The 20,000-nt window shown below is 47.7% G+C and overlaps 1 protein-coding gene across 1 annotated transcript in view; it reads left to right on the top strand.

Annotated features, from left to right (window-relative positions):
- Nucleotides 1–10,621, top strand: part of LOC143297649 (uncharacterized) — a 324,758-nt gene extending 314,137 nt beyond the window's left edge. The window contains exons 4-6 of the mRNA XM_076610066.1: nt 2,564–2,796; nt 6,485–7,569; nt 7,790–10,621. Coding sequence (XP_076466181.1) covers nt 2,564–2,796; nt 6,485–7,569; nt 7,790–9,386 — 2,915 coding nt within the window. The 3' untranslated portion in view covers nt 9,387–10,621. The remainder of the gene's footprint in view (nt 1–2,563; nt 2,797–6,484; nt 7,570–7,789) is intronic.
- Nucleotides 10,622–20,000: the final 9,379 nt, after the last annotated feature.

The raw sequence follows: 20,000 nt of genomic DNA, 5'->3' as shown, positions 1-20,000 counted from the left end.
CTCTCTCTCTCTCTCTCTCTCTCTCTCTCTGTGTCTCTCTCTCTCTGCCCAGTGGAAGGTGTGGTCGGGTGGAATCAGGAGGCCTTGGTCACTGAAACGAGAGAGAAGGAAGAAGGTGGAGGCGAGGCCTGCAGGAGGGAGGAATGGGGGGAGAGGGGTGATAGGGGTTGTTGAACGATCAAGAAAAAGAACATGGTTGGCTTGGGTCAGGGCAAGGAAGGGTGGAGGAGGGGGAGCTGAGAGTGGGGGTGGGGTGGTGGGTGGGTGTGGGGGTAGGGGTGTGTGTGGGGGGGACAGGGGGTTGGGGAATTGGAAACGTGGGTTCTGTGATGGTGGTGGTGATGGTGGTGGTGATGGTGGTGGTGGTGGTGGTGAGCTGGCCTTCCATCCCTCATGAATCAGAGTTATGCATGTGTATGAAAGAATGAAAGGCGCGAAGACGCTTTGATTTGTCACTGAAAGCTGGATTCAGCGCTGTGAATATATTTGTTTTGTTGTTGTTGTTGTATTTACTGCTGCTGCTGCGACTGCTACTACTACTACTACTACTACTACTGCTGCTGCTGCTGCTGCTGCTGCTGCTGCTGCTTCTTCTTCTACTACTTATGATAATAAAAATAAGTAAATAACAATGATGCTGATGCTAATGATAGTAATAATAATGATGATGATAATTATGATAATTCTACTTCTTCTCCTTCTTCTAATTCTTCTTCTTTGTTTCATTATTATCATTTTTGTTATTTTTGTTGTAGTTGCAGTCGTTGTTGATGTTGTCAGTAGTAGTGGTAGTACTTAGCAGTAGAGGTAGTGATAAAAAGTACCTGCACTCAGTAGTATTTGTAGTACTTAGCAGTAGAGGTAGTGATAAAAAGTACCTGCAGTCAGTAGTAGTTGTAGTACTTAGCAGTAGAGGTAGTGATAAAAAGTACCTGCAGTCAGTAGTAGTTGTAGTACTTAGCAGTAGAGGTAGTGATAAAAAGTACCTGCACTCAGTAGTATTTGTAGTACTTAGCAGTAGTGGTAGTGATAAAAGTACCTGCAGTCAGTAGTAGTTGTAGTACTTAGCAGTAGAGGTAGTGATAAAAAGTACCTGCAGTCAGTAGTAGTTGTAGTACTTAGCAGTAGAGGTAGTGATAAAAAGTATCTGCAGTCAGTAGAAGTGGCAGTACTTAGCAGTAGAGGTAGTGATAAAAAGTACCTGCACTCAGTAGTAGTTGTAGTACTCAGCAGTAGAGGTAGTGATAAAAAGTACCTGCAGTCAGTAGTAGTTGTAGTACTTAGCAGTAGAGGTAGTGATAAAAAGTACCTGCAGTCAGTAGTAGTTGTAGTACTTAGCAGTGGTGGTAGTGATAAAAAGTATCTGCAGTCAGTAGTAGTTGTAGTACTTAGCAGTAGAGGTAGTGATAAAAAGTACCTGCAGTCAGTAGTAGTTCTAGTACTTAGCAGTAGAGGTAGTGATAAAAAGTATCTGCAGTCAATAGTAGTTGTAGTACTTAGCAATAGAGGTAGTGATAAAAAGTACCTGCAGTCAATAGTAGTTCTAGTACTTAGCAGTGGTGGTAGTGATAAAAAGTATCTGCAGTCAGTAGTAGTTGTAGTACTTAGCAGTAGAGGTAGTGATAAAAAGTACCTGCAGTCAGTAGTAGTTGTAGTACTTAGCAGTAGAGGTAGTGATAAAAAGTACCTGCAGTCAGTAGTAGTTGTAGTACTTAGCAGTAGAGGTAGTGATAAAAAGTACCTGCAGTCAGTAGTAGTTGTAGTACTTAGCAGTAGAGGTAGTGATAAAAAGTACCTGCACTCAGTAGTATTTGTAGTACTTAGCAGTAGAGGTAGTGATAAAAAGTACCTGCAGTCAGTAGTAGTTGTAGTACTTAGCAGTAGAGGTAGTGATAAAAAGTACCTGCAGTCAGTAGTAGTTGTAGTACTTAGCAGTAGAGGTAGTGATAAAAAGTATCTGCAGTCAATAGTAGTTGTAGTACTTAGCAGTAGAGGTAGTGATAAAAAGTACCTGCAGTCAGTAGTAGTTGTAGTACTTAGCAGTAGAGGTAGTGATAAAAAGTACCTGCAGTCAGTAGTAGTTGTAGTACTTAGCAGTAGAGGTAGTGATAAAAAGTATCTGCAGTCGGTTGTCTTTTCCACATGCGTCCCCCAGTCCCCGAAACCCCACATCAGCCTCCCACACACCATCTACTCCTTTTGCATATACACGCGCGCGCGTGCACGCTCACGCATACACACACACACACACACACACACACACACACACACACACACACACACACACACACACACACACACACACACACACACACACACACACAAACGTTCGCACGCACGCACGCTTGCGAAAACAGAAGACCCATCAAACCTAGCGACAAATCAATCACTGTTCGGTTTTCCACCGACCGCCGTCACTATTTCCAGCCAGGATCAATCAGTCAGTCAGTCACACACACACACACACACACACACACACACACACACACACACACACACACACACACACAACCACCAACCACCAATCACCCATGTCAATTTTGTCCACCCCGGACTGTTTCAGGAGCAGCAGCAGGAGACAGAGAGGGAGCAGGAGGAGGTGGGGGAGGAGGAGGGGGAGGAAGCGGTGGTGGTGGTGGTGAACACCCGGAAGGCGGGGCCCAGTACATCGTGTGCGCGTGGTGCCAGAAGACTGGCATGAAACTGTTCACCCTGCGCACCCCGGGTGGCAGCAAGGCCTTCTGTTCCGAGGTGTGCTTCACGCAGTGCCGGCGGGCCTCCTTCAAGAAAAACAAGGTGACGATCTATCCCGGGTAGTGCCTGAATGAACGGGGGTTTGGGAGGGGGATGTCGTCTGTGATGGGTGGGGGGGGTCGCTTAGAGAGAGTGAGAGAGAGAGCGCACGCACACACACACACACACACACACACACACACACACACACACACACACACATTCTCGCAACATGTTTCATTCGACATTTATGATTTAGCTTCGGAAACAAAAATGAAAAAAACACCATAACGTGTTGAACTGTTGTCCCACACTTCTATCATATGATTCTTGCTGCTAACAGCTGCACCAGCATGTGCATGGCGAATCTTGGCTGGACATGACTGTCATCCCAAAGCTGGACATGACTGTCATCCCAAAGCTGGACATGATTGTCATCCCAAAGCTGGACATGATTGTCATCCCAAAGCTGGACATGACTGTCATCCCAAAGCTGGACATGATTGTCATCCCAAAGCTGGACATGATTGTCATCCCAAAGCTGGACATGACTGTCATCCCAAAGCTGGACATGACTGTCATCCCAAAGCTGGACATGATTGTCATCCCAAAGCTGGACAAGCTGGACATGATTGTCATCCCAAAGCTGGACAAGCTGGACATGACTGTCATCCCAAAGCTGGACATGATTGTCATCCCAAAGCTGGACAAGCTGGACATGATTGTCATCCCAAAGCTGGACATGATTGTCATCCCAAAGCTGGACATGATTGTCATCCCAGAGCTGGACAAGCTGGACATGATTGTCATCCCAAAGCTGGACATGATTGTCATCCCAAAGCTGGACAAGCTGGACATGATTGTCATCCCAGAGCTGGACATGAATGTCATCCCAAAGCTGGACATGAATGTCATCCCAGAGCTGGACATGAATGTCATCCCAGAGCTGGACATGATTGTCATCCCAGAGCTGGACAAGTTGGACATGATTGTCATCCCAGAGCTGGACAAGTTGGACATGATTGTCATCCCAGAGCTGGACAAGCTGGACATGATTGTCATCCCAAAGCTGGACATGATTGTCATCCCAAAGCTGGACATGATTGTCATCCCAGAGCTGGACATGATTGTCATCCCAAAGCTGGACATTTATTGTCATCCCAAAGCTGGACAAGCTGGACATGATTGTCATCCCAAAGCTGGACATTATTGTCATCCCAAAGCTGGACATGATTGTCATCCCAAAGCTGGACAAGCTGGACATGATTGTCATCCCAAAGCTGGACATGATTGTCATCCCAAAGCTGGACATGATTGTCATCCCAAAGCTGGACAAGCTGGACATGATTGTCATCCCAGAGCTGGACATGAATGTCCTCCCAAAGCTGGACATGAATGTCATCCCAGAGCTGGACATGAATGTCATCCCAGAGCTGGACATGATTGTCATCCCAAAGCTGGACAAGCTGGACATGATTGTCATCCCAAAGCTGGACAAGCTGGACATGATTGTCATCCCAAAGCTGGACATGATTGTCATCCCAAAGCTGGACATGATTGTCATCCCAAAGCTGGACATGATTGTCATCCCAAAGCTGGACAAGCTGGACATGATTGTCATCCCAAAGCTGGACATGATTGTCATCCCAAAGCATGCTGAACGCGCTCTGAAGAAACAGTTCACATAGCTTCCATCGTCCACTACTGTTTTTCTTAGATGCTGGCACATAAGTATTATGTCATGGTATACGTTCTTGTTGACTTGAACGTACCGTGATGAATGATATCGAGTTCCACTGCAGTGCATTGTACATTTTAAACTGTGCTACCTTAACGAAGGTATTTTGTTTCTGATTTCTTTTCAATCGAGCCAAGAACCAAAACAGCAAGGAAATTGACCGATTCCCGTTGGATGTTATTAACTGAACGTCTGCAACGCCAAGATTTAAATAAGTTTGCCTAGAAATATCACTTCCCACTTATTTCTTATTCCCCATCCCCCGACTCCATACCCCCCCCCCTCCCCTGGTGCCCCCTCCCCCTGATTCCCCCTCTGTCCCCCCACCGTCCTGGTCCCCCCCGTCCCTCCTGGTCCCCCCTGGTCCCCACTCTGCCCCCCCCCCCCCCCGCCGGTCCCCCCTCTGCCCCCCCCTCTGCCCCCCCCTCTGTCCCCCCTGGTCCCCCCCTCTATTTCCCCTCTGTCCCCCCCCCGTTCCCTCCTGGTCCCCCGTCTGTCCCCCCGGTCCCCCTGGTCCCTCCCTGGTCCCCTTCTGTTCCCCCCTGGTCCCTCCCTGGTCCCCTTCTGTTCCCCCCTGGTCCCTCCTGGTCACCCCTGGCACCCCGGTCCCCCCTGTTCCCCCCCACCCTTCCTGTCCGTCTCACTATCGCTGTATTCATACTCTGAGAAAATGGAGAGGAGAGAAAAGGCCCCCCCAAAAAAAGAAGAAAAAAGAAAGCCGTGTGTTAAAGCAGAAGGGCAGAAAGAGAAGTGGCAAGGACGACTTTTATTGCTGTTCTTTTTAGGGTGACTTAGCACGGTACCTGTTAGTACCAGTGAGTCTCTGTGGTACCGGTGTTCTCTGAGTAAAATGTAAAATAAAATAGAATAAAATAAAGTGCCAATGTTCATGAGTCTGGTAGAGTGTAGTTTTAGGTAGTTTGAGAACGGTCTTTGTAAAGGTTTCGAATGGCATGTAAGTTTCACCAGATTTTCAAGCTTTAAAAAAAAAGTTAAGTGTTTTGCTTTACCATGAACATAAACATTGTGTGTGCCGAAAGCCTGGACGATACCCTTTTAAATATTTGTTTGAATTTTTGTTCCATTTGTGTGGGGGGGTTTTATTACTGGTGAATGAAAGCTGGTTATTCTGGGGCATTGCCATGGTTTGTAAAGAAAGATCTTTGAGAGTGAAAATTTTGAATGTCGACATGTTTGAAACTAGCGCGCGCGCGTACACACACACACACACACACACACACACACACACACACACACACACACACACACACACACACACACACACACACACAAGATTCGCTTTTTGTTATTCCGTTCAGATGTAAGTTTTCGTGGCAGGCTCAGTTAGTCGTAATGACTTGTGATCCAGTGTTCAGCAGTGATCAGGGTTCCAGGCCCCGTTTCGGCATGGTGTAATGTCCTTGGGAAAGGCACTTTACTCCGATTTCCCTCACTCCAGCCAGGTGTGAAGGGGTATCTGACTTCAGTCAGGGAAGGTTGAAATGAAGGAGAGGATTGGGCCACGCCTTCCTATACTGAGCCCTGGACACAGTGGATATGAAAATCACTGCCCATTTAGGTTTCCCTGAAGTGACTCTGTTAGTGACTGTTCCCCTAACCATTTAGGTTTCGCTGAAGTGACTCTGTCAGTGACTCTGTTCCCCTAACCATTTAGGTTTCACTGAAGTGACTCTGTCCCCCTAACCATTTAGGTTTCACTGAAGTGACTCTGTCCCCCTAACCATTTAGGTTTCACTGAAGTGACTCTGTCCCCCTAACCATTTAGGTTTCACTGAAGTGACTCTGTCCCCCTAACCATTTAGGTTTCACTGAAGTGACTCTGTCCCCCTAACCATTTAGGTTTCACTGAAGTGACTCTGTCAGTGACTCTGTTCCCCTAACCATTTAGGTTTCACTGAAGTGAATCTGTCAGTGACTCTGTTAGTGACTCTGCCCCCCCCACCCCCCCCCCCCAACCCCCCTCTCACTCCCCCCTTTTCCCTCTGTCAGCAGGTATGTGACTGGTGCAAGCACGTGCGCCACACGGTCAACTTCGTGGACTTCCAGGACGGCGAGAACCAGCTGCAGTTCTGCAGCGAGAAGTGCCTGAACCAGTACAAGATGAACATCTTCTGCACGGAGACCCAGGAGCACCTCAAGCAGATCCAGTCACAGCTCAACGAGGAACGGAAGAACGCCGCCCTGTCGCCCGGCAGTGGAGGGACCCCCTCCTCTTCCTGCATCTCCTCCTCTAAGGGCGCCGTGTCGGACGCCGTTTCAGCCTCGGCCTCCTCCTCAAAGAAAGTGGACGAGCAGATCCTGATCACTCCGGAGCTGTGGCTGGCCAAGCAGCACACGACGGACAAGGTGCCCAAGATGGAGGTGGTGGACGTGGACGAGGAGGTGAAGGAGGAGGCAGTGGACAAGGACCCACGGAAGAGGGATTCCTCGGGGGCGTCGGGGCTCCCCCTCCTCCCCCACCACCACGAGGGCAAGGAGCGCCGCGCGGAGTCCTCCCACTCCTCGGAGCGGAGCCGCAGCAGGGAGTTGCTCCTGGACAGGAAACGTCTGTCGTCGCAGCAGCCGTCTTCCGCCGTGGCCTCGTACAGCAGCGGTCTGCTGGGTAGTAAAGGCCGGGAGGCGAGGCAGGTGCCCGCTGGGAGCGACAGGGCCTTGGAGCGATCCTCACGGGACAGGGAGAGGGTCCGGCGTCTCTTCAGGGACTCGGGCAGCGACCGGGACTCCCGCCCCCTCCCCCACCCTTCCGACAGCCCCGCCTCCACCTCCCAGTTCTCCTCACCCCCGACAGGGCCCCAGGCGGGGGCGGGGGAGGCTGGGGGCACGCCCCCGATGGTGCCCCCCATGCTGCTGCCTCACCTCAACGGCCTGGGGGCGGCGGGGCTGGCGGGGCTGGGGCTCTTCAACCCCCTGCTCTGCTCCTCCCTCTTCGGGCCCATCACAGCGGGGGTGCTGGTGTGCTGGTGTTGGCGGTGGCGGCGACGGGCGACACGAAGCGCCGAGAGCCCAGTCGGCGCACCACGCGGATCGAGAGCGGAAGGAGGAAGGAGGCGGCGGGAGCGGGAGCGGAAGTCGGGCCCGTAGCGGGGACCGCGCCTCCCTGTCCTCCACCCCCGGCGCCCTGCGCGGCAGCAGCTCCCCGGCCAACACCGCCTCGTCTTCCGGCACTCCCAACCCTCCCTCTCACCCGCCCCCGCCCCCTCCTCCTCCTCCCCCACCATTTCCCCCGGGGGTGGCCGCCGCTCTCAACGGTCACGGCGGGTTTCCCCCTCCTCCTCCTCATCATCATCACCCCCATCATCCCCAGGGCCTGCACCCCTCGCCCTTCATGCTGGGTCTCCCGCCTTTCGCCTGCCCGCCCGGCTTCTTCCCGCCGGACCCCGCCGCCGTGATGGGGGGGCTGCTGGCGCTACAGGGCGCCGCCCCGACACAGGCCCCAGCCCCCCCTCCCCCGCCTCTCCGCCCCCACCAGCAGCACCAACAACAGCAGCGTGACAGAGCCTCGCAGTCAGCGCAGCACCGTGCGAGGGGTGAAGGCGGGGGCGAGGAGGTGCCCCCGCTGTCGGCCACGGCGGGGTGTCTGAACGCGGCGGGTGTGCCCCCAGTCACCGTCATGATGCCCTTCCCCGTGCTGCTACCCGTGCCCGTGCCCATCCCTATCCCGCTGCCCATCGCCCCGGAGAAGATCCAGCAGTTCTTCAAGGAGCGCGGGGAGCACCGCGCCAGCAGCCAGCCCCCTCCTCCTCCTCCTCCCTCGCACTCCCACACCCACCACCACCACCACTCCTCCTCGGCCTCCGCGGCCATCAAGACCACCACCCCCACCCCCACCACCAACACCAACACCACCACCCCTTCCTCCTCCTCCGAGCGCAGCGCCACGCGTAGCCACAGCCCACGTGACCGGGACCGGGACAGCGTGGGCTCTCAGCACAGCGGGCACTCCCAGTACCTGAACTTGAACCACGGTCAAGGTCACGGTCACGGACTCGGCCTCGGCCTCCTCCCCCAGCAGCAGCAGCAGCGGTCGGACTCGGTGTCTTCGGACTCGTCCTGCCACAGCCCCGGCCCGCGGACCACGCCCACCCGCTGTCACGAGGTGCCAACTCCGGGCTGCCTGACGTGCGTCACGTGCCGCATGTTCCCCAGGCCCGGCCGCCAGTCCATCGACTCCATCATGGCGCTGCGCAAGACCCGCGAGTCCTCGGCAGACTCCATCATGACGCTGCGGAGGGAGAGCGCCCGCTCCCTGATGGTGGGGGGTGCGGTTGGGGGTGATCCCCCTTCCTCCTCCTCCTCCTCGCTGCCACCCAAGCGCTCCCTGACCCCCGTGTTCCCCGTCACCCTGGACCTCAGCAAGCGGGCCCGCCTGGACGAGAACCGCAACAACGAGGACGAGGCCATCGACCTGTCCAAGGACAGCCGCTCCTCCACCCCGGCCAGATCCGTGTCGGACTTTTCCCTCAAGCCCTCCTCGCACCCGCCGCCCCTCATCAACGGCGTGCTAGGCAGCGGCGGCGGGGACGGTGGTAGTGGCAGTGGAGGCGGAAGCAGTAGCAGCAGCAGCAGCAGCAACGGGAGTGTGGCGTCCGGCAAGGAAAACCTCGGGGTGGAGCACGACATGGCCAGCATCGACGGCGACACGGAGGCGGGGCTGAAGGTTCCCAAGATCCACATCATAGACTCTAGGGACGACCCTCCTCTAGCCCAGCCTCTGCCTCTGCCCCCCGCGGACCACGCCTACTCCATGAGGAGGAGTCTGATCCTGGACGCCCCCAGCGTGCCCAAGCCGCCCCGAAGCCCCTCCCCCGAGCGGCGCTACGTGCGCACCGTGCCCAGGGACATGGTGGAGGCCGCCAAGCGACGCTGCTTGAGGGCCAGGGTCAGAACCAAGTAACTCGGCTTGCCAGGGATGTTCTCCCTCTCTCTCACACAGCATTAGTGAAGGGCTGTTTGGTGTTCGTAGAGCTGTGCCAGGGATGTTCTCCCTCTCTCTCCCTGTTCTCTCTCACACACACAACATTAGTGAAGGGCTGTTTGGTGTTCGTAGAGCTGTGCCAGGGGTGTTCTCTCTCTTCCCCCCCCCCTCTCTCTCTCACACACACACACACAGCTGTGCCAGGGCTGTTCCTTCTCTCTCCCTCTCTCACTCTCTCCCTCACACAACATTGGTGAAGTTTGCATAGAGCTGCAGCCAGTGTATTTGATTAACGAACGACCTCTTCTTGCTTGCATCAAATGGCTTCAGATGACCGTGAAAGACGATATGGGTGTCGGAGAGCTTGAATCAGAATCAAACAACGCCTGCCATATATGACTTATTGGGAGATTGGCAAAAGTGAAATATGCCGTATTGTACTTTCTTTTTCTTTTTAAGCCTGAAAAAAAAAAAAAAAAAAACCAACAACTGGACATGACTTCTTGTTACTCAGTCCTTATCTGTCTGCTACTAAGAGACACGATAAACATAAACCAATGGATGAACAGGTTAAGAGAAGGGAAAGACGGTCCTTGTGAACTCCGTGGCGTGTTTGGTGATTTGCTGACAAGAATGGTGTTCGAGGATCCTTCAGCCTCAGAGCTTCCACTTTATTTGAACGATAGCAAAAACAGTGTAAACATTCAACACTTACCTTTGGAGAGTTCCTGTGAGTCATTATCGTTTATACATTTCATTAACAAGAACAGATTTGCCCGATATGGTTGAGGCAAACAGACCTTTTATATGATCGGATATTGGATGTAATTTTTTTTTTAAACAAACCCTTTATGCTTAAGGTTTGTGAACAAATACTTCACCTCAAAGTTTGCTGGTGTCAGCTGGCAAACAATACCTATTACCAACTATATTCCGTGGTGTTTTGTTTGTGTGTGTGTGTGTGTGTTGTTTATTCCGAAGCATATTTTTACTTCATCTGAATGCTGTTTGTTGTCAATTCCACGCACCACGCTCTTCACACGAAAGAAGCACTCTCCGAGTTCTGGGCATCGTAATACCTCCTGGGAACACAAGGTAGAAGCACCTTGTTTCAACTGCTTGGCCTGAGCAAATACTATACTATGTATTTATGTCCTTTTGTCCAATCTGTTTTGACGCGCGCGCGTGTGTGTGTGTCTGTGTGTGTGTGTGTGTGTGTGTGTGTGTGTGTGTCTGTGTGTGTGTGTGTGTGTGTGTGTGTGTGTGTGTGGTGTGTGTGTGTGTGTGTGTGTGTGTGTGTGTGTGTGTGTGTGTGTGTGTGTGTGTGTGTGTGTGTGCTGAGTATTATAGCCATAATCGGGAAGCTGACTACCCCATGAAAGATAACTTCCAGAACTTACAAATCACAAGGGGCTAGAACCGTCTCAGAGCAAAACAGTCAACCCCCAAAAACCAAGCATGTGATGTGACCTTCCGGAACCGCTATGACCTACCTGTTTCACAGACAGCAGACACTACACAGTTCACCAACAGGTCTCTTCAGCTGTGAAGCCAACGAGTGACATAAAATGAGAGAAGTGAACGTATAGATATGGATGAATTTATCAAGGTCTGAACTAATTTCAGACACTACAGCCAGTGGACCATCTTTCTCGTCAAACAAATTTCAGCTCAATGTGATGTTTTCGGGCAGCAGACGAAATTCTGTCAACCTGTTTTGATTTTTTTTAAATTTTGTTTTTATTCCCCACCCTTCAGAATAGCTGGAGCAGCATTAAAACACTGGTTCTGTCAGTTCTCTGAGGTGGTCCTCTGACTCGATGTGAATATTATTATTATTATTATTATGTATGACCAGGTGTTACAAATTCACTTCATTGGTGAATTGAGTGGAATTTTGTGGGCTCGGAGGCTGGGGTAGGGGGGGATGTTGGGGGGAGAGGGGGAGATCTGCATCGTGCTTCAACCTCACAAATGATATGTCCTCTTTTTTTTTCTGTGGAGATTAATGTGATGGTGTTGGGGGAAAAAAAGCGAAGAGGAGGTGGGAAAGTATAGACAAAAGAAGGAGATGTATGTGTTGATGTCGTTTTAAAGAGATAGCTGGAGGAGGCAGACTGAAAGATTGTTTGTGTGTCCAAACTGATGAAATATTAATTATTTATAGACGGTATAGGACACTTGGAGTACCTGCAAAACAACGGTGCACACATATTTGTCTTGTCGGCGAATACCTCTCAATTGAATGGGATTTGACCCCCTTCTGACCTTGTCTTCCGCCAGGGGAGACCACACTTACCCTTTTTTTAGCATGTCGGATTACATGTCTCAGTTTCACATCACTCGTCGCCACGTCTACGATTCTGCACATAATTGTACATGTGTACAGGTCTGGAGCCTAAAAAACAAGTAGATAAACAAAACCAAAAAAAAAAAGGGGGGGGGGAACAGATAAATGAAATATTTTCAACTGAATGTGATTGTAACAATGTGTACTGTTCCCTGCAGCTTTCACTGCAAGGAGAATGCAGAACAGCTGTCGATGGTGGAAAAGAGGTGGAGGAGGCATCACAGCCACCACCAAGCTCCCCCTCCCCCTCCCCCTCCCTCCCTCTCTGTCCACACTCACCCCCACCCCTAACCCCCTAACCCCTACCCCTCACCCCACTACCTCCCGCCACCCTCCCCCCTCTCCCCTTACAACCACCCCCGACTTCTCTTTGGCACTTATGTACATTGTTTGGTCTTTGGTTTCTGTTTGGTTGGGGTTTTTTTGTTTCTTGTTGTTGTTTTGTTTGTTTGTTTGTTTTTGTTTGTTTTTTTGTTGTTGTTGTTGTTTTTTGTTTTGTTTTGTTTTGTTTTCTCAAAAATGCAGATGATAACATTGTCTTGGTTGCTTTTTTTCTTTTTCTTTTCTTTTTCAAACATGCCTTTCGCAACAAAAAAAAGTCTTCGGTTTGGCTCCTTTCGTTTTTCTGGACGAAATTTGGAGATAAGAGTATATAACTGTACTTAAGGATTTTTGTTGTTGTTGTCGGATAACCTGTATTGTTGTTTGTTTTTGCTTTTGTTTTTTATGTCGTTTCAAACAAACATCAGAATATTGTGTTATGTGACTTGTTTCGATTTTCCCCCCAACATTTTTCTGTTCTTTTCTTGACTTGTTTCCAGTTATCCTCGTGTTTTCATTTGCTTCGTATTTTCTACAAATATGCGCTGTGTGTGTGTGTGTGTGTGTGTGTGTGTGTGTGTGTGTGTGTGTGTGTGTGTGTGTGTGTGTGATTCATGCTTCTGGGCAGTCATCACTGTTTCAGTGCTACCCTGTGTAATTGGCATTGTTCGTGAGTTCACGTTGGAAGCAACAACCATATTAACTCTTTCATCCCTGCAGCACGGTTTTCCGGTTTACAGGATTTTTACCTTTCATTCCTGGAGGCCGGAAAACCGTGCAGCAGAGAATTCCCCCTTTCCTTCCTGCAGCCCGGAAAATCGGTTCTCGCGGTAAGCACTTTGAACTTCCCGCGAGTCGCGTCATCAGTGCGCGTCATCTATCCTTGACCGGGTCACTAGCGGGGCAGTGTTTATGAGTGGAATGGATGCCAGACACCCCCTTCCCCCTCCCTAGGCCGTGGGAAAGTGGGCGCCGCTACATTCTTGCTGATGTGCTGTGTAGACACACGGGCACAGAAAAACAATGTGTAGAAAGTTCGGATTGTGACCAGTTTTCTGATGATGAGTTTCACAACGCTCTAACAGATAATGATTTCGATCTGTTTCAAATGAATGACAAGGAGAGAGTGCAATTAGCTGTTGCTACAGAAGCACAGATAGCGGGTGATGAAAAGTTAAAAAAGTAAGAAGTGTAAAAAATTGTTGTGTATACTTGTGCAGTAACTGGCATGACTGCTTCAAGGTATATCACACATGTGTCACCTTTGTGTGGCATATTACGTGATGATTGTGACATGGACATGCATATTTAGAGACAGTATTGTTTCTGAATAGTTTTTGTTCAAGAATTGTGTAGATAATGAACTGATTCTGGCTCAGTGACTGCTAGTGTAGTGAAAGGCATATAATATTCTCTTTGAGACAAAGTTCAAATCATTCATGTGATAAGGACAATAGTAGTGACAATTGTGACAGTTTTTCATGGATATGACTAGCAGTGTGGCACTGAGATACATGCGAGGCACTACTCGGTAAGTACCTGCATGATGTGCATACTCTGCAAGCAAAACACTGTCCTGCATGTAGTACGTAGTTGTATGCATTGTGTTTGACCCCAACGTCACCTGTTTTACACCTGAGTGTCACCAGAGATGTCACCCTATATTGTCAACAGGGTCTCAGACAACTTCTCACATCAATTCTGAACACAACAGTATATGACAATCTTAGTGTACTGTAATGAGCCGCGTTACCGTAAGCCTCCAAAATAAGAACCCTGCTTCATACTTTCTTTCTCTTCTCTAAATCCAGGAATGAAGGGAATATGCGAATGGTAGGGATCTCAGAACAAGGGGGAGTAATGGTTCATAGAAAAATAGGAACGAAAGAGTTAATGACTCGTGGTGTGAAATGCCTTTGAGAGGGAGAAGAGTTCGTCCACTGTACAGGGGTTCGTTTGGAAAACTAGGGGGTTAGGGTACTTGGGAACACTGTTTTGTTTGAGAGAGAAGGAGAATGGTGAGTGAGAGAGAGAGAGAGATGGGGAAGGGGGAGAGGGAGGGGCGTGACAAATATAGGGGAACAACAGGTACAGGTGTGTGGGCGTGTGGAGGGGGGGGGGTTGGAAAATGAAGCCATAAACCAGGTGCTTTTATGCAATTTCTGTTGAACGTAAAGTTCATAAAGTACGCAGGGTCAACAACCGTTCCGTGGAATAGACGAGGATTGAGATGTAGGCAAACGCACTTTCATCTTTGATTAAAAATACCCAGCATGCACATCCCCGAAAACGGAGCATGGCTGCCTACGTGGCGGGGTAAAACGATCATACACGTAAAAACAAATTTGGTTGTGCACAAGATCAATTTGAATTTGTCTCCCTTATTTCATTCTTTTTGTTTGTTTTGTTTTGTTAGTTTTTGTTCTACATTTTTTTTACTTACATAGCCTTCTTTTCCTTTTGCTGACTTTGGTCATTGGAATCCAGTGCTTTGTAATATAGGCGTCATTTGCTGGAGGAAAAATAACAAACAGAATCAGCTAAATGCTTGCCCAAACTTTTCTACCCCTCCCACTTTCAGCTCTGTCTTATTCCACCCAACAGCTCGCTCTCTCTCTCTCTCTCTCTCTCTCTCTCTCTCTCTCTCTCTCTCTCTCTCTCTCTCTCTCTCTCTCTCTCTCTCTCTCTCTGTGCGTGTTTTTGTACATGTCAGCATTTTTGCACATACCAAAAAGTAAAGTGATTTAAAGATGTGTAAACAAATATTATATGCATATATATATATATATCTGCACATAATAAAATATGTCTCCATATATGACTTATGTATATATAACTATTTGAGAGCGTCCTTTTTTGCCTCCCACGTTCTGTTTGTGATTATTGGACATGTTTTGTCATCAATTGCATTATTTGATTGATTGATTGATTAACTTATGGAGCAGTTTTACCTGGCCATGGGTCGCTCCTCGGCCTCGCCAAGAGGCAAGAGTGGTATTGGGATTGGAAAGAAATGGCTCGGTGTGTGCGGTTTGTGGTGCGGGCTTGACTGTGCTGGTCCCTGTTGTGATGTGATGCTACCACTGTTCTGGTTAGCTCCGTGTCTTGTGGTGTCGGGCTGGCGCCCATATGGGGCTTCTGGTTCAACGTGATAGAGAGGGAGAAGAGAGACGGACAGACAGACATTGTTTATACAATGGGAGAGAGAGAGAGAGAGAGAGAGAGAGTGTGTGTGTGTGTGTGTGTGTGAACAGGAGTGTAGAGATTTCATGTTCCGTGGGTTTTTATATGAAGCTGACACTGTTAAGAGATTCATGATTTTTTTTTTCCTTTTCTTGTTTAAAGTACAATTACACTCATGTAGAGATTTTCTTATGTGATTGTTTATGGGGTTTTTTATTTTCATTTAAATCGACATATTGCATGCCGAGAAGACATAGCCATCCCTGAGTTGTGATGCCAACAGAGACCAGTGACGTCAGTATCGGTTGTGACGTCAGCAGCGACTGGCATTTGTCGTTCATGACGTCAGCAGCGACTAGCATCATGTGTGGATGTGAATGTCAGCTTAGAACGGAAATTGAACGCGCGCGCGCGCGTGTATGTGTGTGTGTGTGTGTGTGTGTAGTTGTTGGTGTCCATGACTGAGCAGAACGTGTGGCATCAGTGAATAACTTGTGGTCATACAGTCTGTTACGACCGACGATTGACAAGGACAAGCTGACATCAGCAAACACTGGTGGTAGAGGGGTATCTGGGAGGAAGGGAGGTGGGGGTGGTACAAAGATGAGGTGTGTTTTACCCCTTGTTATGGCCACGTTTGCTTTTGTTTGCTTTTTGTTTGTTTGTTGTTGTTGTTTTTTTGTGAAATGCTTTACGTTTCGTTAATTTCACCAATTTGAGTAGGCTATTGGGTGTGTCTCTGATTGAGACACTTGTTTTATGATGAGCTCTAACACTTTGACAACAGTTGTAAAATTGCATGGAATGTGCTGAGAGATACTACTATCCGATATATATATATATATATAATTATATATATTTGTTGTTGTTTTGTGTTGGATGTTCACACTAAGAGCAAATTAGACAATAAAGGCAAAGACCAGTGACCCTTAAAGTCCACGCTGTGTTATTCCTGTTTTGTTTCTGTAGACTATTTGACAAACTGTATTGCTGTTGTTTCGTCTTTGGCAACGCGACGGAATTCGTCTTGTGCATGCAAATTAATCCGCTACCGAAATATGCATGACGTGTTGACGTGTCCGTTGTGTGTGTGATGAACCGGATCATCTTGTCCGGGATTGTTCATGGATCCGGCTTTGTCACTCCCACAGCTCACGTATTGGTTCCTACATAAATGCTGCTCGTTGTAAATTTAATCATTAACCGACATTATTTATTATTGATTAGCCTTTTTTTTCTCTCCCCATCCTTCCCCTCTCTCTCCCTTCGAACCCCCTCCTCCTGTCTTTTTTTTTTTTTTGGTGGGGGGGGTCTTTTTTATCTTTTTTTTTTTTTTGTCTTTTTTTTGTCTTTTTTTGTTTGTTTGTTTTTTGTCTCTTTTTTTTCTTTTTTGGTTTTTTTTTTTTTTTTTTTTTACAAAATTTATGTTGACCGAGTGCAATACGAGTTTGAATTTCTGTGGATGTGGGGCAGGAATGTTTTCTTTTTGTTTGTGTTTTTGTTTGGTTTCTTAGAGCAGAAATAAACCGTTTCAGCTGGTGTTCTGGTTTTCTCCTGTACACACGCGTGTAAACCATTGGTGGTTTTTGTGTGTTTTTTTTTGTTTGTTTTTGTTTTTGTGTGTGTGTGGTGTTTTTGTTTTCCTGTGAAACTGTACAGGTCGTGATAAAAAATTAAAAAAATGGAGGTGCTTGACCGAATTATGAACCCCCTTGGGGAAGCCCTTGTGTGATGCAGGGGGTAAAACAAAAGCGTCGTCGGTCGTTCTTGTTTCCTTTGCCAGCTAACGGATGTTGCTTGGTTCTGATACTGAACGTGTTTTTAGTTTGTATGTATGCTTCGGGCAAACGTTCTATAGTATTGTCTGCCTTCTTTTGATTACAATAGGCTATTGAGATGAGTGATTTTAGGGAACAACCTTATGTCACTGCCATGATGCTCTTATTTTTAAGTATGTTTGGACACCGTTTTAAGGCAAATGGATATATTGTGAAAAGGGGTTTGTCTGACTAGGTCGGGTTGCCCTTTCCTAAACAGCATATAAATACATAATTTCGAGCCTAAAGATAAACCTTGAAAATAGTTGCCATGCATGTCACGACTAGTTATTGTGGAGGAAGCCAGGACACACATCAGTGAACTTGCTAATTCAAGGTCACATCAACACAGTCTGGAAACAGACTTGCTCTGACGCAGTTTGAGCACACACGCACATACCGTGCAACGTTGAGTTCTGGCGAAAACATGAATGAATGACTTGAGCTTGTGGGAATGAGTGGACATCGGAAAGCTTGTGGGAGTGAGTGAACATCGGAAAGCTTGTGGGAATGAGTGGACATCGGAAAGCTTGTGGGAGTGAGTGAACATCGGAAAGCTTGTGGGAATGAGTGGACATCGGAAAGCTTGTGGGAATGAGTGGACATCGGAAAGTTTGTGGGAATGAGTGGACATCGGAAAGCATTGTGAATTTAAACGGAACACGATACGCACTGGATGGGCGTTGGGGGCGAGGTGTGTGTGTGTGTGTGGGGGGGGGGGGGGGTGTGGAAAACAGCATATTGAGCTGTTTCGGGGAGATCACTGAAGAGTTTAAATCCAATTCTGCACTGGGGGTATGCCTGCCTTTGCTGATTACGTGTTTCACAGATATCTGCTGTAGGTCCTGGTCTGAGTGTTCATCTTCCTCCCACACATCGGCCTAACTCCCAGTGACTTATCGTCTGCTTACACACAGCTTCCCGTTTATTATGTTTTATTAAGACAACATCTCGTAATGGTCATTCGTGATTCTTCTTCTTCTTATTATTATTATTATCACTATTATTAAATCATACAAGTAACCATGGTGACTTTGTCGTGTGATTTTATCAGCACAGAAAGAGAGTTTGCCACGACAAGAATAACTGATTATTAATCAAACTGACGTGAATCACAATCTTTCTCGCTTCGTGAAGACGTTCTCTTGAAGCTGAACCATTGCTTTGGATTACTGTTAAAGGGATATCAGTGCTTCGGCTCCATTGTGTACACATGTGAGTCAGTTATAAACTTCAAGGATTTAGGAGAAAGACGTTGGTGGAGGTTTGGGGGGGGGGTGGAGGGAAAGGGTACCGAATTGGGGAGGACTGGATGTCTTAAGGATAAAGGATTAAACAGGTTTCTGTAATGAGGAATAATGTTCCCGCTGTAACTGGTTGTCTACTCAATTAGGTTTTGTGTTTTATTTTATTTTTTCTTTTCCCCTTGTTTTGTGGCTTGACTGAGTTGCTTTTTTCACGAATAAAATATGTCGCGTCGTGTCATCAGAGATTGTAGGTAAATACTGAGCATTATATGAAAATATGAAATAAATGAACGTAATTATGGAACAGCTATTTTCATCATGTTTTCTCTCTCACTCACTCACTCACTCATTCACTGTCTCTCTCTCTCTCTCTCTCTCTCTCTCTCTCTCTCTCTCTCTCTCTCTCTCTCTCTCTCTCTCTCTCTGTCTTTCCATTGTCTCTCTCGTTTATTAGTTTTAGTAGAATTGGCCTAATAGGTATATAGAATGGGATTATTATTATCCTTTTGATTGCTTCTCTCTCTCTCTCTCTCTCTCTCTCTCTCTCTCTCTCTCTCTCTCTCTCACTCTACCCCTCTCTTTCCACTCTCTCTCTCTCTCTCTCTCTTGGTTGTATAGTGAATTGCTTACTGACATGAGGAAGTCATTGGAATCATAACAATCATCATGATGATTCTCTTTAGTCAACTGTCAGTGGATACTGAATGTGAATATTTGCAATAAACTGGATTTTATTGATACACGTTTTGGTTGTCGTTTTTTGTGCGTGTGTGTGTTTTTATCTGTATGTGTTTGTTTGTTTGTTTGTGTGCGTGTGTGTGTGTGTGTATGTGTGTGTGTGTGTGTGTGCGCGCGCGCGCGTGTGTGTGTGGCTGTGGCTGTGTCTGTGTCTGTCTTTGTGTTTGTGTGTCTGTGATTGTGTGTATGTGTGTGTGTGAATGTGATGTGTGTACGTGTATGTGAGAGAGTGTGTGTGTGTATATATATGTGCGTGAAAGTGTGATGTGTGCATGTGTGTGCGTGCATGCGCGCGTGCGCGCATGTGTGTGTGCGATATTATTATAGTTTCAAAGTACGCGTATATAATCATTGACAAAATAACTGAAAAAGTGCTGAACATAACAAATGCAACATCATCAACAACAACAACGAAATTAATTCTACAAAGTAACATCGCTGAACATGACAAGCGCAACATCATCATCAACAACAACAACAACAACATTAATACCACAAAGTATTATCCCTATCAAGTTTATCATTGATCTCAGTTGCTTTGCACTTCCCCAAGTACTCCCCCACAAAGCGAGACGATGTGATAAGATAGACAGGAAGATAAGATAAGAATAACTTTATTATCTCATTAGAAGAAATTACACCAGGTGCGGCAAAAAATGTAGACAATTACTCAACACAAAAACATAAGCATGACTCAATCAAAAAAAAGCAATAACACATGAGACATTGATATATAAACTATCGCATATATTCACTTAATTGAAATGTTGTAATTGGTCATTATTGTAAAGACACACACCCCAACACACCCCCAACACACCCCAACAGCTTCGCACGTGAAACGCCCACAGTCATCACTTGCACGTGCAGCAACGTTTTCCAGCACGCGCACCTGAATTCCATGACATGTGTCCTCCATGGTCATGTCGACGTGTTC

This window comes from Babylonia areolata, chromosome 23 (assembly GCF_041734735.1).
Source record: "Babylonia areolata isolate BAREFJ2019XMU chromosome 23, ASM4173473v1, whole genome shotgun sequence".
NCBI classification, from domain to species: Eukaryota; Metazoa; Mollusca; class Gastropoda; order Neogastropoda; family Buccinidae; genus Babylonia; species Babylonia areolata.
This window is presented reverse-complemented; position numbering and strand designations above follow the sequence as displayed.